This window comes from Telopea speciosissima, chromosome 7 (assembly GCF_018873765.1).
Source record: "Telopea speciosissima isolate NSW1024214 ecotype Mountain lineage chromosome 7, Tspe_v1, whole genome shotgun sequence".
NCBI lineage: Eukaryota > Viridiplantae > Streptophyta > Magnoliopsida > Proteales > Proteaceae > Telopea > Telopea speciosissima.
Genome location: NC_057922.1, coordinates 52605208 through 52632848, shown reverse-complemented (window position 1 = coordinate 52632848; position 27641 = coordinate 52605208). Strand labels below are relative to the sequence as shown.

General features: G+C 37.6%; 3 protein-coding genes and 1 long non-coding RNA gene across 6 annotated transcripts in view; 1 reads left to right on the top strand and 3 right to left on the bottom strand.

Annotated features, from left to right (window-relative positions):
* Positions 1-2046: 2046 nt before the first annotated feature.
* Positions 2047-4049, bottom strand: LOC122668673 (L10-interacting MYB domain-containing protein-like). Its single transcript, XM_043865210.1, has 3 exons — positions 3714-4049; positions 2881-3633; positions 2047-2801 (listed from the first exon to the last, which is right to left on the bottom strand). The coding sequence occupies exons 1-3, from the start codon at positions 4047-4049 to the stop codon at positions 2220-2222; spliced, it is 1671 nt and encodes a 556-aa protein (XP_043721145.1). The 3' UTR covers positions 2047-2219.
* Positions 4050-7027: 2978 nt separating this feature from the next.
* LOC122667442 lies at positions 7028-10926 on the bottom strand. 2 transcript variants are annotated; one of them, XM_043863711.1, is made up of 3 exons: positions 9545-10926; positions 8377-9379; positions 7028-7474 (listed from the first exon to the last, which is right to left on the bottom strand). In XM_043863711.1, exons 1-3 carry the CDS (start codon positions 10835-10837, stop codon positions 7227-7229), a joined length of 2544 nt encoding a protein of 847 aa, XP_043719646.1. In that variant the 5' UTR covers positions 10838-10926; the 3' UTR covers positions 7028-7226. The 2 variants fall into 2 exon arrangements, with proteins under 2 accessions (XP_043719646.1, XP_043719647.1); XM_043863712.1 differs by having other exon boundaries at positions 7028-7478; positions 8381-9379.
* Positions 10927-22527: 11601 nt separating this feature from the next.
* LOC122667444 overlaps positions 22528-27641 on the bottom strand; it is a 19651-nt gene continuing 14537 nt past the window's right edge. The window contains exons 3-4 of the long non-coding RNA XR_006333798.1: positions 23498-23509; positions 22528-22538 (exon numbers count right to left, since the gene is read on the bottom strand). This is a non-coding gene — a long non-coding RNA (uncharacterized LOC122667444). The remainder of the gene's footprint in view (positions 22539-23497; positions 23510-27641) is intronic.
* LOC122667443 (nicotinamide adenine dinucleotide transporter 1, chloroplastic-like) overlaps positions 24866-27641 on the top strand; it is a 25748-nt gene continuing 22972 nt past the window's right edge. The window contains exons 1-5 of one of the 2 annotated variants that reach the window (XM_043863714.1): positions 24866-25291; positions 25422-25517; positions 26016-26122; positions 27110-27158; positions 27295-27401. In XM_043863714.1, coding sequence (XP_043719649.1) covers positions 25222-25291; positions 25422-25517; positions 26016-26122; positions 27110-27158; positions 27295-27401 — 429 coding nt within the window. In that variant the 5' untranslated portion in view covers positions 24866-25221. Of the gene's footprint in view, positions 25292-25421; positions 25518-26015; positions 26123-27109; positions 27159-27291; positions 27402-27641 lie in introns of both variants that reach the window. The other variant, XM_043863713.1, reaches the window with a different exon arrangement.

The following is a 27641-nucleotide window of genomic DNA, read 5'->3' as shown; positions in this document are numbered from 1 at the left end:
TCACTGGGGTATATAACGATGATTTACTTTTGATGGCACTACTCTGGACCAGAGAAACAGGATTGTGTACCCTAACCCAATTAATCAGCTCTGGATTAATCCTGAATCTACTCGAACCGGAATTTAGAAGGCTGACCCTGATCTGGGTTGACTGGAATCTGTCAATCTGATCCAAATATTAGTTCCCTGAGAGTGGGGGATCAAGAAAGTTTGGTGGATATGTCTTCCGCTTGCAATATTCCTAGGAATCACACTATTGTGTGCCTAACAAAGTCAAGGCAATGATGCTTTACGAGGATTTAGAACTGAATACATCTTAAGGACTAATGTTATTGAGTTGTTGAAAAGTCTGATATCCAATCCAAACCTCCCAAAATCTGATAAGGAACAACCTGATCTGTAGAAAATATAGACTCAATCCCTTCGACATAGTCTGATTTCTAGGTGGGAGCATGATTTTACTCTCAGTATTTCATTCACCCATGAACCTACACATACACAACCCATCACCACCACCCCTCCCCCAATACATTCCTAGTACTTGAATCTCCCTATTACAGATCGTCTTCCAATAATTATTTCAGATCGGAGGACTGGCTCACAATCTCTTTTTATTTTATTGATGGATTGATGGATTTTGTTTGTATTAGGAAGATGGATAGAGAGATTATTGTTGCAGCTCGTAGTTTAAATATTAATGCTAGATACAATTATAATTTTAGCTATTTCCTCTACTCATGTTAAGTTGAAATTGTACCATTGAGATGCTTGTATGGTCCTCTATCATAAGAACTAACCCATCTAAAGTCATGTGGTAAAGAGTTGAGCGTTATACTTTACTAGACATAGTGATGAGGAAGAAAATTTTTGTAATATATATTTTCTTTCACGGTAAAAATGATGCTTTGGGATCACTATGTTTTGAGTCTTTTGACCAAGCGAACAGTAAAATTAAAAAGAGACTAGAATTCAATAAATAATAATAAAATAATATAAAAGTTTTCCTTCACTATTGGAGTTGTGAAGAGAACCCTACCATTGGGATGTCATAATGACTATGTTCATGTACAAATGTCCGAACTAATCCATAAAATAGTGAACATCAGCGAACTAACAAAAAAATCGAATAGTTTTTGAGAAAAGCTTCAGTCGGATTGGCAAGGGAAGAGGTTTTAACTTTTAAATTTTTAATCTTTTGAGAGAGAAGAGACGGGAGCATCTTTTCTTCCTGTAGAGAAACATTTTGATGGGACATCTTTTCAAAATCATCCTTGGAAGTTGGAATTGCTTTTTTTTCTTTTTCTTAAAAGGCAAATAAATGCATGTTTTCACACTTTTTTGGGGATAAATTTCCAAAAAGATGCAATCAAATGCAGCACCCATGCCTGGTTTTAATAGAGCAATATTTATAAAACTTTGAATTTTCTGTTTCAAACTTTGATCCATTGCAGTGTAGCAATAGTAATTGGAAATCGTCCAAGTTTGTTGTACACGAGCAAGGTAATTTGACAAAACCCCTGTACCCACTCTGCCCTGTCTCAGCTTATGGGGTTATCCACCTCCTTTATCTTGTAACATTAATAAATCCCATTCACATACTTGTGGGGTTGGGTAATCTTCTATTTTATAATGTTTTGAAAAGGAGTCAGATATGATATTGATGATTCTCGCCACAGACCTACAGGAGAACCTTGATGAATTTGCATGCTAGCAATAAGAACAACTGCATCAGATCATCAACCCCTTCAAACCTCTCTCCAAGTGTTCATGATGGGGAGCATTCTACAGAAAACAAACAGATGACAGCACAATTTTTGATGAAATTATAACTAAAAGTAGCTGTGGATGATTCATGGCATTTGTCATTGCAAATACATCAGTAAGGATGACCCTGTCAGTTTATTTAAGTTTTGTAGGTTTTCCTAGGTAGATTATTAACAAAACAATAACTATAACATTAACATTCAAGTAGTTGCAACTTGAAAGAATTGGTAACTTATCAATATGAACTCCAGTCCCGGGGATCACAAAGATGAAAACAGAATAGGTACAGCAGCATAAACGGTTCAAGAGATTAGATAGTTCCTAAATAAATCAAATTGTTTATTTATAAGTGGATCAAACTAATAACCACAGAGTACCCATACAATGTTGACACCATGTTTATTAATCATCTAAAGAGGAGAAACTGACCAAAAGTTTGACACATCATAGGCGTACTATGGACGAAGTTTCCTTACCAGCCACCTCTTTCTTAGTTTGACATCTAGGGCCAAAAATGTCTTGGCCATTTTTTCATCCTCCAAAAAATCACAAGCATCCAATAAGAGTTCTTCATCCAATTCTGGTACAGCCTGAACTGCTTCAATGACATTCTCTATTGAGACAGAGTTGCAGTTATTGTTCTCTTTGTTCTTATCTGCTAACGACGTAACTGCAGATGCCATCTCACGAATAGCTTCCATCATACCCCCACAATTGCTTCTCCGAACTTTTTTAGAATGTTGTGACGTTGATGATGCCCTGAATCGACATTTGTTCTTTTGGTCAGATGCATCTATATCCCCACCCAAATGAGATGACGAGTCCTGCAAATAGTCAACTAGATCTTCTTGTGCAACAGATACAGCTGGAGACTGAAGATTTCTAGACTCTTTGCTAATCTCCACTTTAGAGATTCTCCCCATGTCATTACCAGAACAATTGTTTCCTCCATCGACAGTTAGATCTCTACATATCATGCACAAATCATTATAGTAGGGCACAGGTCGAGTCATGTATTGCCGCGCATAAGGGTGTGCCTGCATGTGTCATAGATAAGTTTTTTGTAAAAGCAATGTTCCATGGAGATTATAAGAATTGAATGAACAAGCACTGCACCTTGATATAATCCTGCCAAACATAGTCATCAGCTGTCACCATCTTTCGTGTGTCATCCCAGACAAAACCATTATGGTCAAGGATACTCCTTAAAACAGAGTATTGCCTCCTCAATGATTTGTAACGGTTTTTCAGTACCTCAATGTCATATTTAAAGCCAAACTTTGCGTTAAAGTTTGCAATCATAATCATCCATGCTTGTTTGCGGAACAGACCATCATTCTGGTTCCCTTGATGTACTTGGTCCAGCATAAGGTCAATGAAATAACGGTCCATTGGTGGTTGCCAGTAAGTCCTTGAACGATTAGTAACAGTGGGGTCTGATATATCTGGTACAGGCTGAAGTGCTTCAAAAACGTTTTCTGTTGAGACAGAGTTGATCTTCTGTTCCTTCTCATTCGCAACAGGTGCAGTTGCAGTAGTGATCTCAGGGAGATGATTAACAGTGTCCTTGCAAGCGCTTCTTCGCCAAGTACTTGATGAGTTCTGTTGATCAGTTATATCTGTATTCATACTGAATTGTGACAATTCCAGCATATTGTCAACCAGATCATCACATTCGATGGGAGAAGCCAGAGAATTTAGGGACTCCAATTCTTGCCTTGCTGAGCTATTATTGTCAAGGATTATATCATCATCCGAATGTTTATCAGTTCCTTCTGTTCCACCTGTGGTTGTTTTACTATACATCACACTCAAATCACTATAGTATGACACTGTTTTCATTCTGTATGATCGAGCCTCAGGGTGTTCCTGCATATACCCTATGTGAGCTACTGGCAATCAATAATGTCATACAGAACTAAGAAGATATGGATAAGTGAGCATTGCACCTTGATATAGTCATCCCAAACATGGTTTTCAGCGATCACCATTTCCCGTGTTTCATCCCAGCTGAACCCACTCTGCTCAAGAAGATTCCTTATAGCTCTGTACAGATTCCTCAATGTTTTGTGCCGATTCTTCAGTACATTCTTTTCATATTGAAATCTGAATTTTGCATTGAACAATGCTGTCATGTGCCCCCATGCTCTTTTGCTGAATAAATGATCATCAATCCTATTCCCCATCTGAACTTGCTCTAGCATAAGATCAATGAAGTAACGATCCATTTCTGGTGTCCAGTTAGTTCTCAGCCTTTCATTGCTGGGTTGGGCCCGGACGCCCATTCTTCAAAAACGGGAGAGGATAAGCGCTAATTGAAGTTATTGTTCATTCTCAAAGCAAATTAGAGTTCAGCAAAAGCTTTAATGAAATTAGCTCTAGTAACCAATGCATGCAAAACTTCCTCAGTCAGTGCACAGGATTCTGTTAGTGATACATCATGAAACCGTCCCCCAATAGAAAAATGACATGTGTATCCCTTCGGGGGCGAGGACAGAGAGAACGAGGAACGAGTAACCAACGAAGTCGGCCCCCTGAAGGACAAGGTCGGTCCTCCACCAATCTAGCCTTAGTAGCAACCCGATCTTAGTAGCGGCCTGACATGGCCACAATGACTAATCCAGATAAGGCAGTAGAGTCACCTCCCGGAAATGAAGCAAAATGGCCCTAACGGCCCTAAAATAACACACCAATCCAGCCTGACGAGGCGTAGTGGGTTGGGGAACTTATCCCTAATGCTAAAAGGACTCTTAATCACCTAAACTCACGCCGAGGGAACTTCCTTTCCTAATAAGTCACGCCATTGCCTGCAGGACTCTCCCAATCGCCTATAAATAACTGGGTAACCTCCTTCCATGATCATCTGAATTCAACAACTACCATTATCTGTTGTTAAAGAGTTTTGACTTAGGCATCGGAGTGACTGAACCGGCTCAGCCCGGTCCTCTATTGCTGTTTGCTTCTTTGCAGGAACGGCATGCTCCACCCCTAGTTCTTGACCCAACAGTTAGTAACTTAATTAATACTCAAAGCAGCCCTTGCAGTGTAAATCATTATCCCAAGTGTCTTACTTCAAGCTCATTTGGCAGCAAGGCTTATGCACTACTATCTGCAATGGCCTGCCTCATCTCATTTCTGTGATTTTAAATCCACATAACAAATCAATCATAAGTTGAATTGAGATTTCAGACACATTCACTCTTACCATTTCATTCATGTAATAAGTTTTACAAAGTCTCAATTTTTAATCGACCCAAAGAAAAGCACAAACTGCTCCTCAGGTGGCATTGTCTAGGCTTATCCAGTTGTTCAAATTTGAAGGTTGGCTAATCTGATATGAGATTATGAGGCTTTTATTAGATTCATAAAATGCTTTAAATTTGGATAATTACAATACATAGCTTCTTAGAGAGATGGTAAGCTTATCCAACGAGCCTAAAAAATCGAGTAAAAGCATTCCGACCCTCTTTCTGAAATCCCCATGACCAAAGAGTGGTGCAAGTGCCAAAAAAAAATTTGTTGCAGATTCACCAAAGAGAACCCTACACAAAAACCCCTCCACCTCTTTCTGGGTTAGTCACCATCAATCAAAATTTTGAACCTCCCATTCCACTTCCATCGTTTGTTTAATTCATGTACGTATTCTCCTGATATCTCAGTTCCGAAGCCACCAGAACATAAACAAAAGCATTTTTTTCTTAAAACCAAAACCTTCAATCTGTTCAAGAGAAGAAGAAACGGATGCTCGGATACGAGGAACTGAGATAGGGGATTTGTTTTGTTGGTGCGGGGATTGGGATTGATATGAAAGAACCAAAGGCAACCCAGAGAATAAACCAAACATTTGAATCCTTGGTTCTTAGAATGGAAAAAAAAATTGTAAAAGGAAAGAAGAAGAAGAAGGAAAAATAAAAAAAGAAACAGAACGCACCTTCGCGTTTGGGATGATAGGGGAGACGACCCGAAGAAGCGTAAGATAAAAGAGGAGATTGAGAGAAGAAGCTTCTGGTGTTGGAGCAGAGACTGAAGCGAGGAAAAGCTTTTCCCGAATAAGATTGTAAACTTCTCAGATAACCCTTTTAGATTTATCCGCCCTTTTCTTTTCTGGAATACTAAAAAACTATAACGCTAACCAATCAATCTCTCCACCAGCGCCAAACAAACCCCAATCCAAGCCAGGGTTTTAATAAACTAATCGCTTAAATCGGCCGATTCGAATCGAAATCCCCTTTGAATCGGCCTCTACTTTACTGATTTTCTACGGTTCTGCCCGATCTTAGTCGATTCTGATTAAATTTAGATTAACATCGGTTGGACCCGATTCAAAAGGCCGATTCCAGCTTTTAAAACATAACCCCTCCCCCTTCCCCCTCAATAAAATAAAATAAAATAAAAGGGGAAGGTTGACATTCAGTAAGAGGACATTTACCCTTTCACAAAACTTGGGGCCATTTCAGCTACTAGCACTCCCTATCTGTCTCAGTAGCAACAATTTGGTTGGACAAGTGGATTCTTTGCAATGTTGTAGCAAAAATTGTCTCTTACGGGTGTGACAACTTGGCCGGTTTCTTCTCCATGGCTAATCAACCTTTGCAAAGGTGATACCATGTGTAAACCCTGTTCCTCTGAATAAGTGTTCAGTTACCCCCAAAAAAAAAAAGTGGATTATTTGCAATCCGGTGTCTTATGAAGTGAAATTTCATCCAATGGTTGGGATGACTATAATACACATCCCAATACCTTCCAACACTTGGGGATACGTGTCTAAGTCTTCCTCGCCATTGGATGGATGGTCATAGAGGAGAGGAGTTGGAATTGGAGAAGATCTTTTCCCTAAAGCCGAGTGATCGTCAACATAGTATGTGGCTTTTGTGCGTGTTAATCATGTCCTGATGGTTATTGTTATTTGTTAATGCATGTTTGAGACTTGAGAGAACGTTAAGATGGCTGGGATGGGATGGTGTTAGGCTGACCTTGATCAAGAGTTGGATAAAGCACCGAATGGACAGTTGGAACTTGTCCGTGGCATTAAACCCATATGTATTCCTCCATGGAAGAAGGATTCCTAATGAACATCCCAGACTGAACCTATGTTTGGAAGCCAAGAAAAGAATTTGAGGGGAGCGAGATTAATCAATCATTGCTTAATTATGTTTTTTCTTTTATTTTCTTGGCTTGCAAACATAGCCTGATCAAATCTAGAAACAAGATAAGAAGGGCTTTGATTTATTAAAAAATAGTCAATCTTTCTGCTTCAATTTAAAAAAAAAAAATAAATTTGAGTTAGTTGAATACAATTTAAGCTGATCAAATCTCCCAACCAAATGCCTGTGTTCAGATTCCTTGGCTCATCTCTACCTTTATGCCCCAATATGGGAAAAAAATTAATAATGAACAATAAAAGAATGCAGTCCCGGGCAGAAAAACAGAACAAACCAGAGAGAAGTACTCTTTGCCACAGATCATCTGTTGAACGCTAAAGACTGCAGCCTTGAGTTCAAAACCCTCCTTACCACATCACCAACAAAGGAGTTGAAGCAAGACGAGCAACAATTCTCCATCTGATTGATTGGCTCACTTTGTCTCTCAACATGGGGGCATATCGATGGTGGCTGAACCAGGATAGCCATGCTCCTATCGTGATCAAGACCACAAGCAGCTAAAATGGTGTGGGTAGAATGCCTTGCAATGTCCTTGAAAGTTCCACGATCTACATTAAAAAGGAAAAGAGGAAAAAAACAGTTAGTTCTTTCCGCATATTCTCATACCAAACCCTGTTTGCCACAATAGACAGACCAACCCACCCCCCCCACCCCACCCCCGCCCCAAAAAAACAAAAGAAGAGCACAACTAATAATCAGAATCTTTACAGTATTAGAAATTACTGTCATCTTCCATCCTATATATGTTAACCGAACTTCATAGCCACTTGGTGCCTCAAGCACATCATCCTAAATATGAAATGCATAAGTGACGAAACACTATGACCGATGGAAGATGGATTTTATCCTTTTCTGAAACGAGAACAAAACAAAAATTTCAGCAGTGTACGAGATGAAAATCTCAAGAGTGAACCAAATGAAGATTTTAAAGAACTAAAATTTTCAGGCTTCCCAATTCTTGTCTGCAAATTGCTGCTTGTAGGCACAGGAAGAATAAAAAATTTCATCCTCCCATTTTGCATGCTAGCATAACTCAACAAACCCAATTAAAATCGACAGATTTCCATGGGTTCAATAATCTTTCAAGTCAAAAAGATGTCTTCTCAATATAATAAAGTGTTAACAAACATGTATGAATTCATTCCCACTAAAACAAGCGGCGTGTTAATTAAATTGGAATGCTCTCATCTGCTCAAGCAGCAGTTTGATAGCTAGTGGGCAACTCAACATATTAACAGCTCACAGGTTACAATTACTTGAAATCCATAATTTAGGTTTCTATTTAAGTGGCATGCTTACATCAGCAAGCTCCAGAACCATGGATTGTAACATCCCCAGTACTGAAACCTCTAATGCATATTCATAGTGTGGTTCACCATGCATGTAACTAATTCCAGATCACGATGAACATATGAAGTTGAAGACAGCAACACGACACTGATAAACATACCAATTTGTGTGTGTTGAGATAACCGTTTTAAATGGTGTCTCACAATCGGTTGTAATTGTTGTTTTGCCCCTTTTTGTTCCTCCGCAGCTTTTGCCATATGAAAATGAGCCTCATCACGATATGTGTTATGAGAAATACTAGCATCAGTGCACTGGTGAAGTTGCCAAAGACCTGATGCTGCACTGATTTCAGCATCCTCAGCACATAATGTTCCACCAGCAGAACCACTTAAAGTGGCAGTGTTAGGGCCTTCATTGATATGTCTACTCAAATGCCTAAAACTTGCATCAAAGGCATCCTCCTCTTGCACTGGACAACGATTACTGTCCTCTTCCATACACCCACCAACTGCAAAACGGGACCGTGCACTTTCTGATATTAGTGCATTTTGGTGTGTTGTTTGATCAGTTTCACCACCTAGCTCAAGTTCAGAGTTGCCAAATACACTTCGTAAAGCCCCATCATTTCTGCTGGCCATTTCAGCTCCTTCATTCATCCTATTGCTGGAAAGAAGGCTGTGTATCCGATGACGTATTCGTCGTCTTCCCCACAGAGTTGATGCCCCTGCTCCAGTCACTGGGGATGTAGCCTGAAAATCTCCTCCTAAAGCATGTCTAGGAGATGGGACAACCCCAATTCCTGGGGAAACAGAAGGACCTTGTACAGACACTGAATTTTGGCAAGTCTCATTAGAACTTTCTACATGGACTTCCCCAGTAGAGAGTCCAGCAGATAAGTTGCTAGTTACAGTCATCTGATTGAACACAGGATCTTGTACTAGTGAATTTGAAGATCCAGGATCAGCTGCCCTGCAACCTTCACAGTACCAATTACCTTCAGGTACTTCCCGTCCTAGACCAACACAATAAGTATGTGCAGGGGAATCACAGATATCACAAAGTAACATAAGATTATCATCTCCAGCTTGCTGACATTCCATGCAAACAACATTTTCATATGGATCAAAATAACCTCTTATTTCCTCTTCAGTTGGCCGATAGACCTGCAAATAACATCCCCACATCAAATTCGGTAAATACAAGAAGACTAGAACATGGACTTTAAACAGTATTTAACGAAATAAATTGTTGGGATTTAAACAGTAATTAACGAAATTAAGTTTTTGTCCACACAGTTAACAGAGTTTAAAGTGAAGAAAATAAGACACCTGATCCCGTTTCGCGACCCGTACGATCACACTCCTTAGATCAATTCCCAAGATGGAATTTGCAGGTTTACTAATGGTGGAAAATCTCTGTTTACACAGTGGGCAACGAGATTCCACCTTTGACCACTCTAATATGCAAGCGAAACAAAAGTAATGATTGCAACAGTTTAATGTTCCCCGGATTGTCCCCTTTCCTTCTTCAGACAAGCAGATCCCGCAGACTTGCTTCCCTACATCAATCCGTAATTCTTCTACCTTCACTTTCCCCTTTCGTCCAGGAATTATTTTCTTTTGCTGATGGTTTGAAGTTTCATCAACATGAAATTGCTCCGACAAAGACGAACTCCTCAAGCAAATTGTCAAATTCCCACAAAATATGCTGGCTTCTCTCAATACCTCCCTCTCTTCCTCAGAGATGGTGTACTCATAATCCGAAGATCCAGAAGATACAACGTCCGAATCTGAATACGAAACGGCCGATCTCTTCTTTCGTCTCCTTGATTTCTTCTTAGTCTTTTCCTTTACCGTCCTATTGTTAGCTATAAAGTCATCATCAGAGTTATTAACTTGCCTCCACGAAACTGACGACTTCCTCTTGGTTCTCCTCCCCTTCTTTCTCAATGGCTTATTTGCAGCCTTAGATTTCCTTTTCCTCTTCTGGCCTTTCAGAGACACCCTTTTCCGTACAACACGTTTTCTGGAGTTAATCTTTTCCCTGACCTGAAAATCCTCATCATCATCAACAATATCAATCCCGTCCAGAGTGAACTCCTCATCGTCGTCGTCATCGTTCTCGTCATCTTCGTTATCATCGTAATCGACGGATGCCCTGGTTCTCTTCCTCGAACGTTTAATACAATCCGAAGAACTCTTGTCTGGATTCAATCTAACAGCCCTCCTCCCCCTTCCATCTACAAGATCGATCCCATCAGGCAAGAATTCCTCGTCATCGTATCCGTAGTCAACTTCATCATCGTCAGAAATTCTTGTTCTTTTCTGTGAACGTTTAAAACTCGGTTTCCTCTGATCTCGAAGAACCGATCGGGATTTCAATCCAAGAACCATTTTCTCTTCCTCATCTTCTTGACTGCCGCCACTCACCGTCTCAAAATCAAAAGCTTCTTCCGAATCTTCTTCAGCAAAGGAGGAAACATAGTCGGAGCTCTCAGATGTATCTTTTCCTTCATCTTGTCCCAAGATGTAATCCTCATCAGAATCATCCGAACCCTCTTCTTTAGAACGAGACCTTCTCTTTCCACTGCGCCTTGGAATTAATTTTCCTCCCCTTCCCATCTCTGAATAAGGAAACACTGGGGATGATTAAATTGAATTATAGAAAACAAAAAAATTCAAGAAATTCTGTCATCTTCCACCTTCCCTCTTTTTCTGATAAGTAAAACAATAGACATGGATTTGTTCTTGGACTATCAATTGCGCGAAGAAAACACACAGAATTTTAACACATATCAAAATCTAAAGAAGAACGAACATGAATTAAATGATGAATCTTCTTCCCCTTCCACACCACATGTCTGTATGTCTGTTCTTAGTTCTTAGGATGGAAGAACAAAAAGAATGGAATTAAAATTATTCGAACCCAAGAACAAAAGAGGAGTTCTATGATACAGAGTTGAAGGGGAGACGTTTAATTTTCAGAAAAGAAGTTGAAAACTTGAAATTTAAATGTCAACATGCTTTCTTTTTTAAAAATAAAAAAAAAAAAAAAATTAGAACTGATTAATTATTATTATGATTATTGTTAAGTGGTATTGTGTTACATGAGATGCTTCTTCATACAATCGTGTGTAACAAACTAACGTACCTGAGAGAGACTCTGATGAGAAATCTCAGAACCTCTAAATACGGATGGAGGTGGGAAATGGAAATGAGAGAGATGTCCGCTTTTTATGTCGACCGCCGCCTCGCGGCTCGGTTCTGGTCTCTCTTTCTGTCTTATATATATGATTTTTATTTTTTCCCCTCTCTCTCTCTATCTGGTTTTGTGTGCTTCTTTTTATTATTCCCTCGTTGGTTCCTACCTACTATAGGTGCAAGTTTGGCCCCGCTCGATTCGAATTTCGGCCCGGAAAAATCAAGGCCTGCTAAGTTTTTAAACTGCGGGTTAAGATTTTCGTCCTGGAACTCAGGCTGGGCCAAACCTGGGCTGAGCATATTTTTATTAATCGCCAACACCGATCTGGATCGGTCCGTATCAGTTTAGATCGGACAGATTAATCTCTTTTTTCTTTGAATATTTGATTTTCTTTTACATTTTTATCCTTATCCATATCGATCCACCTAATCGATATCGGTCTCGGTTGATCTGACCAATCCGATACCAATGCCTCAAACTATGGGGCAGAGGCCTTGGAATGAGCTCATACTAATCAGGCCTGTATGTATAATTATATATGCTACACATACTCTCTCTGTCATTTAGGCCCCCCTATCTACCTTCTCGTGTGAATGATCTCTACTTTGACCTTAGACTCTGTTAAGGATGTTAATTGGTTCGGTTTTGATTCGATTCAAGATATAATATGCAAATCAAAATCAATTCAAACCTAAATGATTTTCATAACCTCCAGCCGATTCACTTTGGTTTCATTATGCTTGTATATGATCTTGGTAATTCGGTTGAGTTCTTCAGCTCATACGAGACTTTAAGAATGTTTTGTATTGACCTTGAATGAGCAAGACACGAAGGGAAAAAAGAAAAAAGTGAAGAACTATAAAAGAAAAATGAGAAAAATTGTTAGTCAAAGATGGAGGTAGAAGAGACGAAGTGAAGACTAACATCTTAGAACTCATGTTTTAGCTTTTAAGATTTAATAATTGGGTTTCAGTTCGGTTCAATTTGATTTATATAGAATTACATTTCATTCGATTCAATTCAATTCCACAATTCTTAATATAAAACCAAATCAAATGAGATTTCAAACTTGATTTTAAATGATTTTTTTTTTCTTTTTTGATTCAAACGCACACGTCAACTCAAAATGGTTAACCATTCTTTCAAGTCGCGAAATGCAAAAAAAGGTTAGTGTACAGAGTGAAGATTAGGTCCACATATGTGGACCATCCTTGGGACCAAAACTCCATCCATGTGGGATCCATTGCCCCATGTTTCTAGTGTACAGTATTGAATCGGGTATCAATCACTTGCAAAACTGATACGGATATGATATCAGAATAGATCAGTCGTATCAAACAAAATTACTCTTGAATCTCCTTAAAAAATAGATTTTCTGATAGTCCACATACGTGGATCCTGTGTGGGTGGAGTCCGGATCCCAAGGACAGTCCACATACGTGGACCTGATCCGGGCTCCAGAGTACCTCTGTTCACCTTGACGGCTGGATGTGCTCCACATGGGACGGTATTTGAATTTTGACGTGTGACAACCTTCCCAGACCGGCTCGGTTTGGTCCGAACTCAAATTTGTGCTATATTATCATAACCGGATTTTGGGCCTAGATGATCCGGGCCGGGCCTGAGCTGAACTTAACCACCTTATCATCGTCCAGCCTGTCATTAAGTATATTGAATTACTCCTCTCAGCAAAGATACTCATTTGGTAGGCACCGTTACAATGTCGGTGGAAAATATGAATATATAGAATTGTTTGGTAGATATAAAGAGCATAATCACCGGATATGATTCCCTTTAAGGAAAGCCAACTAGTCGATTTGGCTGTCGGGGATTAATTTTTTTGTGCAAGGCTCTTAGCTGGTAGCTGCTGGCTCCAATGGTCTTTACATTTTTTGTCGTTTTTTTGGTAAGACTCCAATGGTGTTTACCACCACCGTTATAATTAGGATTCTCTCTCTATATATATATATATATACTAGTAAAGGTGCTGTGGATTTCACTGTTCATCGTATGTTAAACCTGATAAATTTGAAAATGCATATTGCAACTTGTGAAGAAGTAAAATTCCGCACCCTATTGCTCAAAAGAAAAAAGATATTTACTGATTTTAAAATTGTTTGATCAACGTATATGTGAATGTGAGTACCCTAAAATAATAATAATTAGATTAACTACTTTAAATTAAAAATAGAAAAGCTAACACAAATGGGCACCAATTATTTGTTTTCTTATATAATATATTCTTATATTATAGCCATAGCCATCCTCTTGCTAGATCTTTATGCACCAACCCTTTTGATTTTTGACCTCATTGTGAAATAGTAATGACTACAGATCTAATGTCATCATATTGGATGTTTCACCTTATATGGATTCTTGCTACTTAAAGCAGATCATTGGTCTACACCCTTTCATACTTGTATTCACAAACTCTTTGAGCCAGCAATGTCCATCATTCCCAGTACCATCATTTCTTGATTTCCATCAATGTTATAGTTCTTCATGGCTGCAAATGTTCTTTCACTGACTATCAATTTCTGTGAAGTCCAAACCATTTTCTCAGATGCATTAAATGTTCAGATATTCATCTTTTTCATTAGAAATAGAAGGATATATGTGAGTTTTGCTTACTGTCAGAGCTATCAAACCAACCACAACACCGGCTATAATGCCTTTCCCTAAATGCCCTCCAGTAAATTAAATTTCATTTGCGGATGATTGATTTACTCCCTTTGTTATTTGTTTCAGGTTCATATATTAGTAGTTGTATTAGTTTGTCAGAAATGCGGCTGTTTTTTGTTTGAGAATTAACTAAAAAGAAGTATAACAAAAATGATTACTTAAAATTTCAATAACTTTGTTCTCTGCATGTGTAACATGCACAACCATAGTGGAAAGGACAACAGAGATAAATGGAGCAATAGAAGGCACCCATAGAAATCTCTTGTTCTTCCTTCCCTGTTTTTCCTCAAAGCATATAAATATTGAGAATTTTTAATCACAACCAAATACAAGGAAAACTAAGGTACAAGAATATAGCTCTTACGATGTACTGGGAAATAGAAGGAAATCGAAGATTGATTTACCAAGGACAATAGTTTTGCAGTTCCACTGTAAAAATTAGAATGGTTATGTGAATTGGATTTAAATCCTAGATCAGTCTGAACCACTAACTTTAGCTTTCCCTGTGTTCCCTTACTCAGCTTGAGTGAGCTCTCTCATTGCGAGTGTGCCTCTTCCCTGAGATTGAGTGAACGACAGGCTAGATTATGCGAGACTTGGCTCTTCCTTTCACTTCAGAAAGAAAAGAATTTTTGTTAATTTATTTTAATGGAGAAAGAGACTCCTGAAGAGTGCTTTACAGTTTGAGCTTGGCCACTAAAGAATTCGAGGAGTGAGATTCTTACCCCATGATATAATGAGCTCCATACTGAGTGCATAACAGGAATTATATCAGTTTTCTTTGCGAAATTCTGTATCCCAAGCAAACTTTTAAGCTGTTGAAGAGAAACAGTAACAGCAGACCCTGCCATAATCCCGACAACAGCATCATGGGACAGGAAATCAAAGTACCTTGTATTATATAAAATGAAAAGTACAGTACACATTTAATAGGAGCTAGTAACAACAAAAAAATGGGAACAAAAATAAAATAGTAACCAAGCTCATTACCTGAGAAACCTAAGAACAACATTAATTATTCCAACTAAAATTGTAGTGTGAATGCTAGGTGATGATAAATCAACGTCAGTCTTAATAGGATGAATATCATTTTGAAGCAGAGAGCCAAGCAAGAGAGATGAAAAATGAATTATACACTTCTTGATAATGTGATGATGACCTGCCAAAATATAAAAGACGTGAACGGCTATATATATAAAATGCGAACTTCAACTTTTTGAAAAAAGGCTGTTGAGTCACATTTGGGTGTCAATTTAGGATCAAAACTGGAAACTGGAACCGATCCGGACCGAGAGGAACCGGAACCGGACTACCCAATAGCTTATTGGGCCGGATTGGTCCTAGTGATATACTATTGGTCTGGGCCGGTTCTGGTCCGGATCTTCCAACGGTTCTAGAAACGATAACCCATTAAGGACCCGGTAGCACCGGAACCATTGGAACCGGATGATATGTAAACAAATTGAATGGAAAATTAGAATCTAAAACCCTAAAAGGCTTTAAACCCTAACCTATTAATAGTATTAAATTGCTTGGGACTTTTAACTGGCGCTCTTTTGTTGCTCTTTAAGTCATCAATATATGAGTTGAATTTAAAATGGAAATTATAAACTCTTAAAGCTGACTCTTTATTTATATATGCATCAATGCTTTTATTTTGGGCTTTACAAGACTATATTTATGTATGATGAAGCTCCCGTTTTCCTAGAAGAACTCTCGTCCTTGTTTTGGGCTCAATGATGTTTGGAACCGATTAGGAATTGGAACCGGACCACCCATTAGTTAACTGTCTTGGGTCTCAGATTTGGATCCGGTAAGCTTATTGGTACGGTTATGGTCTTGACACCTTAGAGCCGGAACCACTAAGGATGTGGACTGATAGTCCAGAACTGGACCAATTGACACCCCTAGAGTCACATTCTGGAACAACATAACTATAAAGAGAAGGAATCCACCGGTCATTCCAATTACTTAAATCTTTACCATCACCTATTTTCCAACATACCAATTTCCAAGCAATAGGCAAAACTTTTCAAATACTAGCTACCACTTTTAAGCTAGAGATAGGGTTAACCTAATAGTTACTTTTAAGCTAGAGCTTCATTCACAATTGCATTTAATAGGGTCCTTCTCCTTTCTCCCTGGAGGAATTAATCTTTGTTATCTGGTAATGGTAAGTTCTGAAGGATAATTTCAGGCCTTTTCTTTCAAAGAAGAATGATGGTTAGATGCCATCATTTCGTATCCATTAACATTGAAATTTGAATACTTCATTTATCCTTTTTTCCCTCTCAGCTTACATGTACAGTAGTGCATGAAGAGGAAAACTATGCCTTTCCCATGGCAATGCCATAGTAATTAATCCTAATCAACACTAATTTCTTCTGCACTTGGAAGCTCAACTAATAGGGTAAACAGTATGTGATTATCCACTACTTCCCTGTGTTCTTAGTGCCTACAGGTAACCTTGTCTTCCCACTTAAAAGAATCGATCAAATCCTCTATAAATTCCAATCTTTAAACCCAGATTTTAGTGTGGCTGCTTCATTGGATATTATTACTTTCTGAAGAGGAAGGAAAGACTGATATGAACTCAACCCATCTTCTAACCTATCTTTTTAATCGAATATGAACTGTGATTATTATTTGCAGATTGGTGATCATGAAGAACTTACTCTTACTCATAATCATTGGGCTTATCCTAACATCTCTAAAAGGCACAACAAGAACCCTAGTTCATCTGAAGCTCATGGAAGGACCCATATTATAACCTTCAGGTTCAGGGGGTGCCTACTGATGACATTATAACCACAGGGAGGGAAAGATGGAACTAATCTGAAATAACTGTGGAGTAAGATATTAAACTCTTTTCATCTACATATCAACTACATTCAATATGATTCTTCCTGCCCTATGATATTTTCATAGATTACCTTTATTAAGATGCTCTATAGCCACATATCAAGACCATTCATGGACATCCAAAAGAAGAAATTAATAAAAGAACATATAGAGTAGTACGAAACCAGAGAAAGCATGAAGAACAAAGAACTAAATTGATCAAAATCATGAATCGATTAAGCTACTGAAAATGATAAAGGCTAGCAACATGCTTTGAACATAACAGAAAATTGATGGGGATAGGATCACATACTTTACAGAAATGAAATAGGGAAGAAAGCTTACCTGTGGATGACCGAGCTCACAGAAACGATGCTAACAAATAAAGAAAACCACCAGGAGCTACCTCTGATAGAGATTCCTACGTTGAAGTCTCCGTGATAGCCAGGAGTTGAATCCATGACGTCCGATCATTGATAAGGGGACGAATCAAACCAACAACGTCAACCAGGTTACCCTTAGAAAACAGAGATAAGGAGAAATCAACCATGATTCTTACCCCAAAGCAATACCAATACCCAAGGCTCAGAGTCGTCTACTCAACACCACAAATAAAGTTGTTTAAAGCCATATATATAGACTACCCCTCCCAAAACGAGGGTAGACTTAAAATAGAACTCTTAATCTATTAAACTTCATAAATAAGAAATCCTGTCACAGATTAACACTCCATCAATAACTTCACCATAACTCTCCCGATACAAGTCTGAATCAGAAGATCGTGGTCTCATTGAATAGGTAATTCAATAGCCTTTCAAACAACACCAATATCATGTAAAATAGAGAAGTTTTGACCATTCAAAATAAGCTCCAAGAAAAAGTAACGGAACCCAATATGGTCAAACAATTACAAGGTAGCTTAAATAAGAAAGTTCTACAGACAACCAGGTCAAGCAAACAATGGAAACAAGTTTATTGTATAATCAGATTCATAGAAAAAAATTGGCATACCATCTAAAAGGTATTCTGGGGCCACATAACCCAAAGTGCCTGAGAGCTTGGTATTGTTCTTGTTTTGGTTCCCGGCAGCTACAGCAAGGCCGAAATCTGAAATTTGAATCAAGTAAAATTTATTGATAAGAGAACAAGATTACATATAACTTACTGAGGAAGATAAGATGCTCAGCAGTGCCTTAGAAATATAATATCTCATGGATTTCATAAAGAGATAGCAAAGGCCCCGTGAGTACAGGGAAATGAACCTTGGCATTGAAGTTGGAATCCAGAAGAATATTAGATGATTTTAAATCTCTGTGGATTACAGACGGGTTGCAGTGCTCATGAAGATGTTGTAGTCCTCTGATCCTCACAAGTGAAGGCAGATGCAAAAATGAGAGAATGGAATCCACTAAAAGAAAAGGAATTCTGAAAATTAATGTGGTTTAATAAATTCACCTAGCTGCATCCACGGCAAATTTTCATCTGCATATGCCATGTTAAAGGTGATCCATCAGAAGGTCCTACTACATGAATCCAAAGAAAGATGTGAAAATATGTTATACTCTCTTTTATTCTACTTCTTAGTTACTATTTTAATTACATAAAAGGATGAAAGTAATACCATGCAATTGAGTTTCCAATGAACCGTTCTGTATCAATTCATAAGCAATAAATCTTGTCTCACCACGAATGCAATAACCCAAAAGAGAAATTATGTTTGGATGGCGGATTCTATTCAGAAAATCAATCTCATTCTGCAGTTTCAATAGGCAGTTGAGAAAGAACATCATTTGGATAATACAACTAATTGCAGAACATGGAGTCAAGATGAATTTCAAGAGGAACAGTACCTCAAATTCTTTTTCAGCATCCTACTAAAAAAGAAGCTTTGAGATGTGAGAGGGACTGAAATTGGGAGATTGGGAGAGAGGAGATAGTGGTGAGGGAGAGATTAGATAGAATTTTTTTTTTTTTTTGGTAAAAAAAGGATTTGATAGATTTTCTTTTATCAAAAACGGTTTTAAGAATACAGAACTTTGAGACGTGAGAGGGATTGAAATTGGGAGATTAGGAGATTGGGAGAGAGGAGACCGTGGAGAGGGAGAGGGAAGGAGAAGGTGAAGGCCACACGATTAGATAGATTTTTATTTTATTTATTTATTTATGGTAAGAAAAGGATTCGATAGATTTACTTTTATCAAAAACAATTTTAAGAATTAAGAAAAAAAAAAAAAAAACTAAGGGTACCAATTTTCAGAAATAATAAGAAAGAATGACATAAAGATTAAGAATTGAAGAATGGAATTTTAGATAAGAATGAAGGGTAGAATAGGTAACTAAAAGATTTGCCACAGCGTGCTTTTATATGATAGTATGATTATAATGCTTCAGTTGGTGTCAAATGGTGTGGTTTCAGTTTGGAGGATATTTTGCAAGTTAGAAATTAAAACCGCATCGGATAAGAATCACCTTAAATCAGAATCATTTTAACGGTTTCTATTCGATTTTCTTTATTTGGTTTACATGCGGTTTGTAATACCGGTTTCACCTTTGTACCATTTAATTTTATTTTCTATTTCCTACTTATGTGTGAGAAATTACATCGTTTTTTACACATCTAATTCCGCAAAGTTCATTTAGACATGCTGGTTGCAATGATAATTTTAAGTGATTACTCAAAGCCACAAAGTACCGCAAGGGAAACCAACCTTCTGTCCCTTCATGAATTTGGCACTCAAATTGAAATTCAAAAAATTCTCAATAAGAAGTCCTAATATTTTAGAGTGCTTAACCCCATTCATAAACAAATAAGACTATTCATATTCTCGATTTTCTACCAGATTTCTACTTGGTTAATCGATGGTTTTTCAGTTTGAATCGAACCAAACAGATAATAGAACCTATGAAATCAGAATCACATCGTTTTTATACGATGCGATTCGATTCGATCGTAAATGGTCGGTTTGAGTTCCGACACTTGGTTTCGGTTCCATTTTGACACCCTTATTGCTTCTTAATGCTATATATAAGGTGTGATCTTGCAAGGAAGCGTGTTTGAGGGTTTGTAATTTCTTTATTATAATAATGGAAGCCCTAGTTTATCACTGTTGTGGACGAAGCCTATCTTGGGTGAACAATGTAAAATCGTTGTGCATTGTGTGTGTGTGACTTCTTTTTCATTTTTCTTTTGCTATCGTTATTTTACTGTGTTGTTTTTTTTTTGGTAAAGAGAACTTTATTTATTCATAGAACGTGACCAACACATAGAGTCTGTCTTACAAAGATCAGAGAGCCACGGAGTGGAACTGGGCCAAGTAGTCTCGCACGTAAGAGACAAAGCCCTCCTAGCAAGGGAGTCAGCCACGCTGTTAATCTCCCTTGGAATGTAAAAAAAAAAGCAAGAGACACATTATCTAGCAATAAATTGGATATCCTGGACAATGCTGAGCACTTCTAGAGGCATATGTTACTGTGTTGTTAAAACCTAGTAGAGGGAAGCTTCATAAATATCCATGACAGGGTATACCAATAAGGGTGTCAAGTAGTTCGATTCAGATACAATATGTACAAACAAAAACAAAATATATTTTAAAAAACTAAAACCAAAACCCAACCAGCTCATCTTCTGGTCAATTTAGTTTTCGTTTGTTTTCATGTATTCGATTGTTTTGATATTTTGGTTCATTCCATTCGATTTTATACAATTTTTTGATTGGGTTCGAATTATGCGTTCGTGCTTGGTTTAACTCGATCCATTTATTATTTTTTGTTCAATTTGGTGCAAATCAACATTTTTTAACTTTATAATCAATTGAACATAAAGAAAATTTATTTTCTAATACTAAAACCGAACCAATTTTTTGGTTCAATTTGATTCGATTTTAAATGGCTGGTTTTTTGTTTTATATGTAACCTTGTTCGGCCATCTTTTATATATATAATTGCTATATTTGCTTTCACCAAAAAAAAGTTTGTTATATTTGCCACATTACCTTTTTATGTAACAATAATAAGTTTAGAATTACCAAACAAGTTTGACCAATAAATTTCTTTTGCAAATAATCAGGAAAGAAAGGATCCTCGTCTTGGAACAGCAAAGCTTACATACTTCCAACCCTAAAAGCTATGGTTTTTAGATAGATTGGTAATGGATGTAACACTTTTTTTTGGATTGACCCATGGGTAAAATCCATCCCAGGACATTGGCTATCATCTTTCTTGCATGCAGTCATGCAAATAATATCCAAACATAGCTTTAAGTTTCAAGAAAGCTATGGAGCTTTGTTGATTGAGAAAAGAAGGGGAATGGGGTGGGAGAAGACCTAGTCTCTAAGTCGCATGACCTAGAGGATATCTCTAGATCAGTGCATAAGATACAATCTTGTGGCAGATTAAGATATGCAAAAATATTATGAATAGGAAGACGATAGACCCCAATGTTCTTTACTCACATGTTAAATTCGGCTAAGAGTGCGACTTAGGGCCAAAATTGTGGGGACTGGGATAGAATTCACCCTTAAAATCTAATCGTTAAGGAAAGTGTTAATCTTTACATTAGGCTACTCACATCTGATGTGAGATCGGTTGGTTTCCTATGAAACCCTAATAATAATTTGTTAGATCCTCCTCCTGAGAAAGATTTCAACAAGCAAACTTACCTCTCAATGTCTCCATTTCAACAAGGAGACTTGCTCTAGGACATCATCCAATAGGAGAAATTCCATCACTTTTTCCACCTCTCACGTCACCAGCTCACTTACCTTCTCAATGTAGTTCTTATCTCACCCTATTTATAAAATGGGAGAGAAGCTATGGCATGACTTACCTTTCTTTTCTCTCATATTGTGTCCATGTACATGATCAGCATATGTGAGAACTATATTTTCCCCTCTTGTGTTATTGTGGGTGCGAGTTCAGAGAAAAGAGAGAGGAAGTGTTCATGATACTCAAATTTGGATGTGACGTGACGACATTTTGAAGGTATGACAGCATTTTCTGTATTTATCACGATATATTTTGAGGTGAGAGTACAAAATTCTTGGGAATCCACCTTGTTTAGTGAAGTGTTCAGTGATCCAAGAATGATTATTATTCTTGATGTTTTGGTAATCTCTAGCATTGACCAGAGATGAGGTTTATAATCTCATTATTTATCATAGTGGAAGGTTTTAATTGGACGAAGTCCCGTGATTCTTTTCTTTCACATTGAGAAGGGTTTTCCACATTAAAAGTTAATATGTTCTTTTGTGTTGACTTGATTTGTTTTTTTGTGTTATTATTTTGAGCATACTTGGTTGTCATTGTGTATTTTCATTAATTTACACACATGATAAATGATTTGTTTCTCCCAACAAAAAGAACATGAGCCTACCTTAATATGTCTGTTTTTCCCCCTTTCCTTTGGGGCGTGAGTTGGTATTTCAGACCCATAGTTAGGCTAGGGGTTGAGAAATTCTAGCCCGGTTTGTCAGCTAGTTAGAGTTGAGGTCTGACACAAGTATGCAATTCTATTGTATTATGTTTAGATCAATAAGACTATTATCCTAATGACAATCCTCTCTTCATGTTGCCGACCCCATATAGCTGAGATTTCCTTGACTTCTTGGGCGAGGCCTATTTCCTCTTACTTTCATTTCTTTTTTCGCCTTTTTCATCTCTTTTGTCTTCATTTCTTCATTTCTCTTACTTTGATGTGCAAGGATCCATGTAATCAACCCCATTTAAATGGAATAATGCTTAGTTTGTTGTTGTTGTTGTATAATCCTCGTTTCTGCTCCATTTCCACTTATATATTTTGTGTTTTTGACTAGCATCCGGCCAAGCCCAATTTGGCTTAATCTTGAACAAGTTGGTCTAGGATTGAGATTTCCTATCTCAAGGTTGGTTCAAATCAAGCTTAAGCTAGACATAGGTGAGGTTGCCCTGGACTTAAATTTGTTTGAGCTGCACCCTTATCTTCACCCAAAACGGCCTAAAGTGGGAAAACAAAAAGTATTGAAATCTAGTTGAAAAGTGGAACTTATTGAAATGAAATGAGCCAATAGACAAGGTTTTAGTTCACCATGCCGATATTAGTCACTGCCAATATTGATACCGATTGGCTCGTATAGGTTGATTTCAGTACAAAAACCAATTTTTGACCTAAAAATCATCTTTAACCATACTAGCTGCTATGTATCGGTGCTGTATAATTTCCGATATCTATTGACCTGTACAGTTGATATAATATTTATACCTAAGTCCATGCATTATAAATGAGAGGGTGTTGAAAAAACGAATCCTGACATCTTGCAGAAAAGAATGGAAATCACAAACAACAATCACACAATAAACACAAAATTTACATGGTTTGACAAGAATGCCTATGTCCACGGTGAGATGAGATATGTTTCACTATCAATGGAGAATAAGATTATAGTTGCTCGTCCTCACACCTCTCAGATTTCATTCCAAAAAAAGAACTCTCGCTACATATTTGTTGCGAAACCTATATAGAAATACAAGACATCATACCCCAATAGAGGGCATATTGATTAAAAGGAAAAGTATCTCTGAACTATTCATGGAGACTACATTAAAGGCTCCACTCTCCAATTTGTTTTTTTGTTTAAATCCTCTCTCCATTTCTTTGCTCATGACTTCCCAAGTTTTTAATGGTCAAAATTATCATACAACTTGACGGCACAAAAAATAAGGGAAAAAGATCTCTGTACAGGAGTGTGGCCTACCTCAGTACTTCCTGAGTCTATCTCTTTCCTTCCCATGTGAAGAGACATCTCAGCACAAGGAGGAGAGAGATAGACACATGGGAGTGCTAGGCCACTTTCTCTATTTTTTTTTTGGTTTTTCTTTTAACACACAAACAAAAATATCATACAACTTTTTCTTGTGTTTTTTTTTTTTTTTTCTTTGGGGTGTAATAACTTTTCTGCATGGTTTAACTTTTTTTTTCTCGCATTTTGTAACCTATATTTTTTTGAGGGAGAAAAGTTTTATGTCTGGGAGTGTAGCCTACACCAACACTCCCATGAGTCTATCTCTCTCCTCCCCATGTGAAAAGACATCTTTACCCTCTTGTTTTAAGGAGGAGAGAGATAGACACATGGGAGTGCTGACGTAGGCCACACTCCCGTACAGAAAACTGTTTCCCTTTTTTGAGTTAAAGAGAGAGAAAGCTCTCTGTACTGGCAGTGGAGTAAGACGACGGCGTGGGGATATAAGCGAATCTTATAGGTCAATATAATCCTTAACTGGTAAATGCATGAATAATTATCACCTCCAATTCGGGGACAGCGAATTGGAGGGGACAAGGATTCGTAAATGCAGTGAATTTATCTCAGTTGGATTGGATGCCGATCCGACAGTTAAAATACTGACAAACATCTGATACGTTGTTTCTATAAATAACTGAAAACAAAAAAAGGAGAAAAATTCTCAGAAAGCGTAAACGTATGACATCACGATTCTATAATCCAATGTTCCTTTTTGGGATTTGGCTCCTTTGGATTTCGAGGGCACCTTCATAAGCTTATCAACGTGTTACGTGTGGGCTCTTCAGAAAAAAAACTTTATCTTTGTTTTTTTTTCTGGTTTTTTGGAACCACACGTTTCTACTGGCAAGAATCAACGGAACACTGATTGGATACTCTGGAATCTTATTGATCTTAGGGTCTAGGATGAAGTGATGGAGTAGAGTACACTTCATACATTTTCTTTCAGGGATTGTTGTGTGGTTTGTATGATTACATTTTGTTTCATATAAAAAAAAATTAATAAAAAATAAAAAAAAAGAAGAAGAAGTACAAGTGTTGGAATCTAAGTGAATGAATACTGGAATCAACGGCAGAGAACGAATAGATTTTGTACTTCGCGATGTACTAGATTATCCACAAACAATATTAGAATGGGAATTCAGGTCCCGAGAGTCCGAGACCAATTTTGGGCGACCCAACTCGTCAACTGAGAAGAAGAGAGACGGTCAGAAACGGCGACCTTTCTCCTCATCTTTCCCGTCTTCTCCTCTGCCTTATATAGATGATGAAATTCTAATGGCGATTTCTCTCTCCCCTTCGATCTTATCGAAACTCTAAATTTTCCTTTCTGTAAGTCTTGCAACGAATTTCTCTTAATAAGTTTTCTCGATTCCTTGTCTGAGGAATTCACTGGTAATACCTTCTGGCCATGCGACCCTGGTTTTCTGATATCTCCCTCTCGAGAGAGGAATCCCTATATTTGACTCAACAAATTACCTCCTTTCAACGTCTCAATTTTAGTTTCAGCAATGACCGGCGACTCTCATGTTCCTAATACTAAGGGCGTACTCTGCAATGCTGGCGCCGGTGCCGCTGCTGGTATGCGTTGAATTGTTTAGCATCTCGTTCATGATTTGAATTCTTCATTGCTTATAATATCTAATTTTGAAGAGACTGGCTTTGTGTATTCTTCACTTCGTCTTTATTTGGTGTTTGAATTACTTTGTAGGAGTAATTGCTGCCACATTTGTTTGCCCTTTGGATGTGATCAAGACAAGGTTTCAGGTTCATGGGCTGCCCAAGCTTGCAAATGGACACATGAAAGGTACATGCTATTACTTATCCTTTTCGCCGCCTTGGCTGACTGTTGCAACAATAGATAAAGGGGGAAAAGAAATTAATGCAAAAGAGAAGAAATAGTCTAACTCCATCTCACTATCAGTTCAGTGTCATGCTTTGTGGACTCCGTATTAACTTAATAGCGACATAACTTGGGGTTTATGAAAATTCCAGATATTTGTGATGTTGCCACTCATTAGAGATTGTTAGAAAAGAAGAAAGGAACTCGTTTATCCAATCCTGAATGCACACACAATATACTGGCGAATAGGTTATGATATGCGATTCATATTCCTCGATATATTGGAAGATAGGTGATGATATGCATCCTTACATATCAACTTGGATAGCACGCAAGTTTTGGTTTGGCATGTGATAATTTGTGTTGTGGACCTGTATTCATTGTTATTGATGTGGCAAGCGCATTCTTTGCCATTATTTTGTTATGCTAAGAATCTTAAAAGCTGGAATTGTGACCTACCAGGCAGCCTCATTGTTGGAAGTTTGGAGCAAATATTCCGAAAGGAGGGGTTACGTGGCATGTATCGTGGACTTTCTCCCAGTGTGTTGGCTTTACTCCCAAACTGGGCGGTGAGTATTTTCCCCTTACATATATTCATCAATTTGGTATAATTTATTAACTGTATATTGAAGGATATTAAGGAAAAAAAAAGTATAACTTGTTCATTTCGTGAAATATGTTGGTTCATTTAGAGTGTTTATCTACACTGAGGCTATATAACCCCACATTAAAGGAGCCTGGATTCCTCACTGATAGTATGTACATTGCATGTAACACTTTGTCTACATCATGTGTTGGTAACTTTCGTGACATTTCGATGAATCTTATTGCTTGTGTTGATATTTATGATTCTTGAGTTGGTTATGACCTTGTTGCTAATCTATGTGTGGTCTGTTGGGGATGCATCCATGCTGTGCAAGGTGAAGGTGAATTGCCAAAAGAAATAAGGCTATTTTTAGTTGAAATGGGGTCTGATGATGGGGGAACAGTCAATCATCAAATCCAAGATCACAAGAGTGTTTGTAACCTTAATTGATTACTCTGAGTGGACATTAAATAGTAGAAAGGAAGTTTATGTCACTATGAGAGAAATACGTATGCGTGAGAGCTACTGTAATTAACTAGTTATATCTAATCCCCAATTTAGAACTTGGCAATGGTACAGGTTGAAGAAGCTGGAGTTGGTCGGTTAATTATTTTGTCAACTTTTTGACAAACTTATCACATGATACATTTATGGACCATCTGCCACCACTTATTTACATCATCGATTCATCATCTGCAATAATAAATTCAAAATGAGAGCCGTAAAATTTCTTACAGTTTCTTCGCGGTAAAGATTGATGGAGACAGTAAAGCTAGCTTGGTGGAGGCTTAATGAAGGGAATATGGTAGAATGTAAAGATAAAATAGATATAAATGTATGGACAGCAGAGTTTTATTATTCTTATGATAATTGTGATAATATTTTCTAACATAATTATGATGAGAATTCTGACGTACTTATTAGTTAGAATTGTTTGGTACCTCATGACTCTAGGTTAAAAATTTTGCAGGTGTATTTCACCATGTACGAACAGCTCAAAAGCTTACTCTATACTGATGGTTAGTTTCTCAGCTTATTACTTTGACAATAAAGAATAGAATACTTTTAAATGTTTTTGCTCACTACCCTTTAATCTTCTATTTTACCTTTTGGCTGGCTAGTAATATCATTTAAGTTGTATGGTTTATATAGAAGGATGCCATCAACTCTCAATAGGTGCAAACATGGTAGCTGCTGCTGGTGCTGGAGCTGCAACAACCATTGCCACCAATCCTCTTTGGGTTGTGAAGACAAGATTTCAAGTATGTCAAGACATGATGTGAATTCATGTGCCACATCCCTTTTTTTTTTTTTTTTTTTATTAATCTAGATTCACAACTGCAATTGTTTGTGTTAATTAGGCATCACAATGTATTTGCAGGGTATTCTAAGAGGCTTCCTCTTCCCAGGCATATCTTTTTATGTAGAATGTTTACATTTGCTTTTTAACTGTACATAAAATTTTGGATTCTGTCAGTTGGTTTTCACATTGGGATATAGTA

Excerpts from the sequence above, each read along its gene's own strand:
- LOC122668673 (XM_043865210.1), bottom strand. The coding sequence starts at position 4,049 with ATGGGCGTCCGGGCCCAACCCAGCAATGAAAGGCTGAGAACTAACTGG. Across the intron at positions 3,634-3,713 it reads TTTGGGATGACTATATCAAG|GAACACCCTGAGGCTCGATC; the intron begins GTGCAATGCTCA and ends GGGTATATGCAG. Across the intron at positions 2,802-2,880 it reads TTTGGCAGGATTATATCAAG|GCACACCCTTATGCGCGGCA; the intron begins GTGCAGTGCTTG and ends TGACACATGCAG.
- LOC122667442 (XM_043863711.1), bottom strand. The coding sequence starts at position 10,837 with ATGGGAAGGGGAGGAAAATTAATTCCAAGGCGCAGTGGAAAGAGAAGG. Across the intron at positions 9,380-9,544 it reads GGGTCGCGAAACGGGATCAG|GTCTATCGGCCAACTGAAGA; the intron begins GTGTCTTATTTT and ends TGTTATTTGCAG. Across the intron at positions 7,475-8,376 it reads ATCTCAACACACACAAATTG|ATCGTGGAACTTTCAAGGAC; the intron begins GTATGTTTATCA and ends TTTTTAATGTAG.